We start from the raw sequence: 9195 nt of genomic DNA, 5'->3' as shown, positions 1-9195 counted from the left end.
ACTGCTGAGAACTCACTGACTGTTGACAGAACCTTCTGCAGCTGCGTTCTGGAACTCTTGGTAACCTAGCTAGGTCTAGAGCCTCGAGGCTCTGAGAGCTCAGTTCTAGTAATCACTACGGTAGGCTACAAGTGGTGATGCGGTGAAATGAGGCAACCCAATTATGAGTACAGTTCGGCAAATCCGAAGCCAATGGCCTTAGGGCATACATGCAGGGAGTCTGCAGACGAGCAGGTGTGGGGCTGCTCTGATTAGTGCCGCCGGCCATCCATGCATTTATGTGGGAAGGAAAACATTCTGCCATTCAATGCGTAGATTTCAAACATACTGATATAGTGCATTAATCATCTTGAGATCAGCGAGCGCATTGCTTTCGCTTTCCAGGGAGGCGGTTTGTGTGTACACATCTGTTTTTGATGACAGATGGCCATCATGGTATGATACCGCTTTGACAAGTGCCTCCTCAAGATCATACAGACTTCCCACTGGGAAGTCTGGCAGAAGCTATTGATGTCATAACGACTGGTAAGAGGATCTCGTAAACCCATTACGAGCAGCTTACTCTTTGCACTGACAGGAACACATGGGCTGATAATGGGTATGACACTGTCTGGCAGACACAATGACAATTTCTGGGATCTGTGAGAGTTTGCTGAGGATCAGAAACACTCTAATGGATCACACAATGACTTCACCAGCCTCAACAAAAGCTGCTCCTGGTGTGTGATGTTCAAGTAGAACCTGACAAGCTGTCAGAACAGATCTCGCCTCTCCCTCTCGTGCTCCTTGGTCACCTCAGCTCATCCTTAGGAGGTGCCTCCTCTGCCTCGAGGTCTGCGGCTGCCTTTGCTGCAGCGTCGGCAAACGCCTCTGCTGAGAACTCTGGGGTCTCTGGTTCCTCCTCTGATGCTCCCTCCTCAGCTTCCTCCTTTGCCTGTGCAACATATAGCGTGCGCGTGAATAGGGAGACTTGCCAGATCAAAAGTGGGGCGAGGCTGATTCGTGAGTAACAAAAAGGAACAGTTCGGACACATTTACATTGGAAGGGCGACTAGCTAGCTTGACATTGAATCCCATGTCTTCATGTGAAAATTTGTCAGTTTCCCCAAAGATCACATGTTTTGTACCATGTATTCCTATTATAAATTAATATATGGCATTTTCCCTGCCCTAGTACAGTGGAATGCGTGAGCGGGAAAGTAGCAATCCCTACTACCCTGCAAATACCCTCAGCGCTGCCCAACAGGACAGGCACAATGTGACAGCTGGCAAGACACAGGTGTTACATTGTGTAGCTTGAGGCAGGCCTGTCATGTGCACATCCCTGGTCTGCACAGTGACAGGTGATAGTGCCCTTACCACGGGTTCTCTGATTGCTGAAGGCAAAGAGAATTACTGATGGAAGAGAAGACTGCCTGCCTCAGGGGCGTGCGTTACAATTTTGGGAAGCAGGGGATGGACCCACCATGAGATGATCACTAAAGCCAGCGGATCAGTAATATATCAAAAAAGAGGGCCTGTCTCAGGGGGCGTGCAAGTCACCTCCTCGGCGGCTGCGGCCGCGGCGTCCTCGGCGGAGATGCCGAGGTCCCCCTGGATGTTGTAGGCCTGCGCGAGCAGCCCGTAGATGCGCGAATTGAATTCCTTGGGCGCCTCAATCTCAAACCCGCTCTCCAGCAGCGCTGTGTCCCACAGCAGCCGCGCGTACGCCGCCGCCTTATCCGACTCCTTGTCCTCCTCAAACTGTCACCCCATGCAGAAACCCAGTCAGCCCATCGCACCGTTGATTAGGTGCAACCCCCCACTGCGCGTAATTGCCGTCCGCTATTTCTAAAAGTGTAGTGTGTGGCTCCAGGGCCCTTCGGTTCTAAGCCACATACCCAACAAAACATAGGAGTTTTACCCTGTCTACTTAGCTTGATACATGTTGCCCAATTCATCCCATAGCCAGCCGGCATACAGATGGCACCGTATCTAATCTCTAGAATGCAAGAATGCTAAGCCCAGCTCGAGATGACGAGCAGCCCTTCAATGATGAAGGCAATCTAAATGGGTTAAGCATGTCGCAGAATGAAAAATGAGGTGCAGTCTGAGGTTGTGCGTAGTGCTGACCTGGCGCTTGAGCTCAAGGACGAGCGGGTGGCGGGGGTTGATCTCCAGCGTCTTCATTCCCTTCATGTAGCTGCGGTCCGCGGTGTCCCCCAGCGCCTGGCGGTGCACGCACCCATGCTCTGTTAGATAAGATCAGGTCCAAATGGATAAAGATCCCCTGCTCATTGAGGTCATTCCACTGCTGCAACCTCAATGGTCGGCACACACTGTCAGTCACACAATGATAGGGGTGCCCGATCTTCTCTCACGCAGTGGCAATTGCGTAGATATGGCAAGGGAGGGGAAGAAACAGGTAGGTGGCCAGAAGAGCGGGTATGCTCCCACCTGGCTCTTCATGATTCGCTCCATGTTGGCGCTCCAGCCATACTTGGACGTCAGCACGATGGCCGGGCTGGTCGCCAGCCGCGTACTCACCTTCACCTGCACAAGCAAAATCTCCCCGCTATCAGTGCGCCCTTGTTGCAGGGTGATACCTTTGTTATACATCATAAATCCCAACCTAAGATAGATCCCGACCCTTCAAATCCTATGAGTCAGGTGCGCTAAAACTCCCCCGAGTACAGTGACTTGGTCCCAGCTGGCAGGGGACGGTATAAATACTGAGCACACTTTGCCCATGGTTAGCTGGGTCTTCTTTTGGATCTAGCGAGTCCAAGAAGGGGTAGGCTTGTGTCAGCCTTTTACTGCAGCTTGTCTGCAGGACGCAGCTTGTCTCTTGGCAGGAAAAGCATGTTATAACAGTGACTTGGCGTCGGTGGCTGTGCCAGAATGTTTACCTGCCCCACAGCGGCGCCCAGCAGCTCCTTCCACCACGCCAGCACGTCCTTGAACTCCTCCTGCGCCACATCAGCAGTCATGTCAGCATGCCATGTCACCAAATACCACAGGATGCTTCTATATATTGGACTTCTGAGAGTGGCTGTCGCATGCTTGAGGTGCGGCTTTTGCCATTATGGGCGTAGCGGGAGACAATTTTTGTTGTGCATGGCCCAGACTTGCTTGGATGCGCCAAAGGTAGAGCACAAAGGCAAGGCCAATCATACTATAAGCAGTCAAGAGCCCTTCATAATGAAGGGGTGGAGAATGCACCTTGAGCTTTTTGAGGCCCTTCTTGTCGTCCTTGCCCAGCTTGACGTCGTCCTTGGAGGCGTCCTGGAACTTCTTGTCATCGTACTCAGTCACGTGAGTCATCACGTACTCATCGATGGGCTCCGTGAAGAAGATGACCTCGTAGCCCTTCTGGATCAGCTTCTCCAGAAACACGCTCTTCTGCAGGTCCTCCACAGATGCACCTGGCGCCAGCAGCCCAACACATGTCAGCCACCCATCACCCATCAGCTATTGCAAAAATGCATTGATTTCTCAGAAAAATCTCACAGAATGGGCATAATGGTTGCCAGCAGCACCATCCAAGACCATCATTCTGCAAAGCATGGCGATTGAGCGCCACGGCCAGCAATCACATTGGGGCCAAGCTAATACCTACTATCTTACTGCAGAAAGTAGCCGCCGCCAGCAGCCGAAGCTGCCGCATATGAATCTGACAATCCTACATGCTGAGAGGGAATTAGAGCGTACGAACCAGTGAGGTAGAAGATCTGCTTCTGGTCCTCCTTCATGCGCGAGACGTAGTCATCCAGGGTGACTAATTTCTCGGGGTCGGTGCTGGTGCGCACGCGCAGCAGCTTGGCCAGGCGCGGCCGGTTGGGCGCGTCTTCGATGATGCCCAGCTTGAGCGCGCGGCCAAACTCCTTCCAGAATTTGCCGTACTTCTCCGCCTCCGCCTTGTCATCCTCGTCCGCGCTGTCGCCTGCGCAGCATTAAAAAGATGTCATTGAACATCTGGCTAAGACCTCCGCCCTTTGGTGGTGTTTGATTGGATGTATTGATGAACTCTTTTAGGATTTCATTCCTCCTGTCCTGTTTGTTATCTGGGTGTGGTAACCTCATTCATAACAGATTGTTTGAGATCTGGTTGCAGTATATGCATGCATGAGCCATGGCATTAAGGCATGAAAGCTCTCTCATAACGCTGCATCAACACAACGGCATGTTTGCAAAAAAACACAAGTGGTGTCGACAAGCATTGCTTTTGCAAGGCTCCGAGAAAGGATGACTGGGTAGGCAAGTAGACGCACGAATGAAATTGGTTCTACATGAAAGATAAGGGGTGTAACAGGCGCACCCTTGGCGGCGTCCTTTTCGGCGTCGGACATCTTCTTGAGGCTGTCGAGCACCTTGCGCACGAGCTTCTTCTTAATGACCTTGAGGCTGGCGTGCGCCTGCAGCGTCTCACGCGACACGCTCAGCGGCAGCGTGTCACTGTCCACAATACCCTTCAGGAAGCTCAGGTACCTGTGTGCATCATGGCATGGGAAGGTTAGCAACTGCAGGACCATGCTCCAGCGAGTGAACGGATCGCCTGAATCACGACACAAATTTGATGCATGCAAATGCATGCAAGGGTTTAGATTTGGGCGACAAGCTTCCGAGCACCCACAGCCAGTGGATTTCACAAATGCACACCAGTCTTAAGTGCCTCTGCTCAAATTAGGACTGCCAGGACTGCGGTGATGCAAAGAAGTGCTCTTCAAGCCTACCTTGATGGCCACCAGCTGTCAGGCAATTTGCCACCCTTTAATCGATGTGTGCCTACCACCACTTGCCCAGCACGACCGACAGAAAGCCCGCACCTGGGGATGAGCTCCTCAAAGTCGTCGGAGATGAAGACGCGGCGCACGTAAAGCTTGAGCGAGGGCTTGTGCCCGTAGTAGTCAGCGAGGAAGTTGGGCGGCGCGCTCTCCGGAACGTACAGCAGCGCCCGGAACTCGACGTCACCCTCCGCCCGGAAGTGCACGTGCGCTGCCGCCTTCTCGTGGTCGCTCTGCGCGCGCGGGTGACACGCCATCAGTCATCGCAGTGAGTCATCATTTGTCAGCTTGCATGCCTGATCAGTACTTGGTCCTTCCAAAGAACTTGGTCCTTGGTGCTGTTACTCAACATCTCACTTGTATCTACGTCCACAGCTAAAGCTATGATTGGACCTCAAGCAGGCACAAGGAACTGCAGCATCAAAACGGAGCTAGGCTGTGGGCCAGGTTTTCCCGCTGATGCTGTCACACAGCGCACTGGGTGGCCCTCTCCTTACCAGAAGGGATGTTGCATGCCTTGGTAACTAGGCAAGCAGGAGAAGGCAAGGGCAAGGGACAAGTGCTAGCGCAGAATGAGCACCGTCTGATAAGGAAAGCGTTGGACAAGTGCATAGGACTTCATTCAGGCCCCTTCTTATAGGAATTATTGCCGGGCACAATGTGATGGCGAGGTGATCATGATGGATACCAAGGTGCAGGGAGGGAGCGGAGTGCAGAGTGAGCACCTTGGCGAGGGCCTTGTAGAAGTTGGCGTACTCATCGTCGCCCACGTCGGAGGGGCTGCGCAGCCACAGCGCCTTGTTGTCGTTGAGCAGGTCCCAGTCCCACACCGTCTCCTTCACCTTCTTCGTCTTGGGCGCCTCCTCCTCCTCGTCCTCGTCCTCATCGTCTGTGCGCAATTACTAATTATCAGTCATCGCGTGCGTCAGTATGCATGCTCCAAAGCAGATCAGGGCGCCACTAGTGTCACTCGCACTCACTTCACTTATCACCCCGGCCTGGGTATCTGTCATGACTTGTCTGCATGTCTGGCAGCATGAGGCGCGGAGTTCCTGTCACTGCAATGCCGTCGCCATGACACAGCTTGACTGATTTGCTCGGATGAGGATGGCACGATGATGCTCGGTGCAAGCTGCTCAGCATCCAGGACAAGCTATGGAACAGTGGCACGTAGAAGGGCGCAGTGCAGATGCAATCCTAATAAATGGACAATAGGCTAGTTGAGGCCAGACACTGCTATTATTGGGGGCACCCATCATGATGCAAGCATGTCTGCATGAAGACAGCCTGGCCTCACCAGCATCCTCCACATCATCGGAGTCCTCGTCGTCGTCCTTGTCTGCGTCCGTTTCCTCCTCAGTTTCCTTCTCATCATCGCCTGCCAACTGCTCCTCCACTGGCACCTCCTTCTCCACCTCCTTGCTGGAGTAGAGGTAGATGGGGAAGTTGATGAACTCGCTGTACTTGGCCACCAGCTCCTTCAGCTTCGCCTCCTCCAGGTACTCCTGGGCGTCCTCCTGTTTTTGGATGCACCACATAACGGTCAGTTATTCAGCGACATGGCAGCTTGTGCTGCTGAAAAGTTTGCAATTGTCCGCACTCTGTGCAATTTCAGCATCAAAGGCTCATGGCCTGCCCAGCTTTTTCAAATTTGGCATGCAGCCCAGTGGACAACAAGACTTACGTGAATGTCCTGTACTAAGGCATCAGACACAGAATACCTTTCGGCTCACCGGAGCTCACCTAGGAGGTTTTGCCTGTCCTTGATAACACTTATCATAGGCAGCAAAATGCAGCTGTCAAGACAGCCTGATTTGACATGCTTCAGATGCTATCTTAAGATGCATCAGAAGGACAAAGACCCTGTCAGGCTTTAAATTACCCCACATGGCCTCCTCTTTAACATATCATGGGCGGCAAACTGCAATTTCAGGACAGCCTGGTTATGAATGGGGGCCAGGCAGGAAGGACTGGTTCTAACTGTCAAGCAGTACGTACCTTGATGTGGATCTTGAGGACGGTGCCCCTGCCAATCGACTCGCCAGTGTCCTCGCTGACGGCGAAGTTGCCATCTGCGCCGCTCTCCCACATCCACTGCTTGTCATCGTTGTGCTTGCTGACCACCTGCGCAATGCAGCTTCGTGCTGAGGCGTGCAGTCATGATGCTGGATACAAATTTGGCTGTAGACGTGAGTGCAGGAAATGCCTGCGAGTTGCGACAAAGGGTGACTGCAATGAGGTGTGCAGTCATGGTGAGGTCTCTGCGATTGTGGGCCTGCGCTGGTCTATAAGGATAATGCAATTTGTTGCAAGCATGGCGGTGCTTGTGCAAGTGATGCTCTGCTTGGTCAGCTATTTCTGCCACGTACAATGGGATGACCTGATTAAAATGCACCAATTTATAGCATAGTATACACAGTCAAGATATTTGTGTTGGGCAGATGGAAGTGCCAGATCAGGGAGCCTTACCTCGACATAGTCTGCCACCAGGTAGACAGAGTAGAAGCCAACACCAAATTGACCGATCAGGTTGATGTCATTGCTCTTCTGCATCTGCTCCAGGAAGGCTGCGCACACACATCTGTCACGCATTTTACCTTGCAAGGCTGAGCAGGAAGCCAAGCTTATGAAAAGTAACCACTACTTCCAGAAGGCACAAAAGAAGGTAGAGTATCCACCAAACAATCGCCCACTTATCTGCCAAGCAGGTGCATTTCCCATGACACCCATGCATCCAAAAAGACACCCACAACCTAATCATCACTCGGGCTATTTTGACTGAGACACTCACCAGAGGTGCCAGATTTGGCGATGGTTCCCAGGTTCTTGACCAGGTCATCGCGAGTCATGCCCACGCCGGTGTCCTGGATGGTCAGGATCTTGTTGTCGTGGTCGACCTTCACGCGGATTTCAAGGTCGGACGTCTCCCCTAGCTGCCCCTTGTCTGTCAGGGACAGGAAGCGGATCTTGTCCAGCGCATCTGCCGCATTGGAGATCAGCTCTCTGAGGAAGATTTCCTGTGTGCACAAGCCAAACAGGAGTTGGAAACAATGATTATAGCACAAGGTTGTGAAGGGTGCCTTACGTCTTATAGAAGTCACGATGAATTGCTCAGCAACAGGCTGGCACATCAAGAGGCCAGCCTGGCAATCGCAAAAACATGCTTTAGCAGATTGGATGCCCTGTTTGCTTGCAGATATCCGGAAAAACCAAGGCTTGCAAGAAACCAGTGGACCCAGGCCAACCTTGTTGGAGTAGAGGGAGTGGATGAGGATGTCCATCAGCCTGTTGACCTCCGCCTGGAAGGTGAACTTCTCTGCTCCTTCCTTGGGCGCAAAGATCTTCGGTGCCTCAGTCCTGTGGAAGGCAGAGAGGGATGTGATCAAGCTATCGGCATGCACTGAAGAATCGTTCTGTTTGGTTTGCCAAGGAACACTATCCACAAAACCAACATTTATCTGGCAAGGAGCTTGATACGATCAGTGCAAAATAGCGCTGGGAAAGCGCACTCACCCTGATGCAGCAGCTTGATCTGCTGTTTCCGCGACTGCATGAATGCTGATACCTGCACCACTCAAAGGAACATATTATTATGATGATACCATGTCTTGCTGTGCGCATCCTCAGGGCACTATTTTCTCTTGCTGTTTCCTTGCACAGGTGCTAATCAAGCACAGATGGCCGATCGTAACCACAGAATGCCCGAACGGACCCCATTCGGCATCGAAGGCACCATGGTCGTACATAGCTAACAGAACAGAATTCACAGGTGTAGCGAAACAGAGGCTTGGCAGGTGGGAACACAGATCACGTCCAAGGCGTCCACCAAATTGCACCCCGCACCTGAGAAACCGGCGACCGCCAGGCACGCCAGCAGCGCGATCGCAGCCACACGGGGACCACGCATCTTTCCTGTTCTACCTCACACCCGCTTTGGCTTCTTCACTCCCAGCCGAAACGTCTAGACTTCCCCTTGCCGTTCCCGCTCAAGCCTGCGGGGGGTCCGGATCCCCCCACATTTCTTCATTTTGCACTCCCGAATCTCCAAGGCGAAGCCGAGGTATTCAGTTTTTAGGGTGGAGCGGGTCTCAAGGATACGCCTGATTTGAAATGTGGGGGTCAGGCCTCTCAGCCAATCAGAGGCCTCCGTGCACGCTCTGCCAGCACCACGGGTCAACACAGCGCTTAAGTACTGGGAGCCGGGTCTGCAACAGCAAAAGCCCGGGAAGTTGGGCATCAGAAGGTTGTGATCAGTTGTCTGAGAAGTACCCAGTTCGCCTTCAGGGATTGTTGAAGCATTGAATAGAACAGGACGCATCGCAAGGACTCATGATGAGAAAAATGGCGGGCCTTCTGTGCCTGCTCGGTGAGTGATTGTGTTGACTTGGTCTGCACTGCCTTTGCTTGGCTCCCTGCTGCAAGACAAGGCCTG

At 52.7% G+C, this 9195-nt stretch overlaps 1 protein-coding gene across 1 annotated transcript; it reads right to left on the bottom strand.

The window, feature by feature from the left end:
• Positions 1-1503: 1503 nt before the first annotated feature.
• On the bottom strand, positions 1504-8689 carry COCSUDRAFT_26572 (heat shock protein Hsp90; the record flags this gene model as incomplete). Its single annotated transcript, XM_005651625.1, has 16 exons — positions 8607-8689; positions 8277-8328; positions 8009-8120; positions 7555-7780; positions 7233-7330; positions 6762-6887; positions 6074-6280; positions 5489-5626; positions 4806-4996; positions 4298-4467; positions 3695-3922; positions 3202-3404; positions 2889-2948; positions 2437-2532; positions 2113-2208; positions 1504-1743 (listed from the first exon to the last, which is right to left on the bottom strand). Exons 1-16 carry the CDS (start codon positions 8668-8670, stop codon positions 1504-1506), a joined length of 2307 nt encoding a protein of 768 aa, XP_005651682.1. The 5' UTR covers positions 8671-8689.
• Between the last annotated feature and the right edge of the window lie 506 nt (positions 8690-9195).

This window comes from Coccomyxa subellipsoidea (assembly GCF_000258705.1).
Source record: "Coccomyxa subellipsoidea C-169, whole genome shotgun sequence".
NCBI lineage: Eukaryota > Viridiplantae > Chlorophyta > Trebouxiophyceae > Coccomyxaceae > Coccomyxa > Coccomyxa subellipsoidea.
Note: the sequence above shows the minus strand (reverse complement) of the source record. Positions and strands in the feature narration are given on the sequence as shown.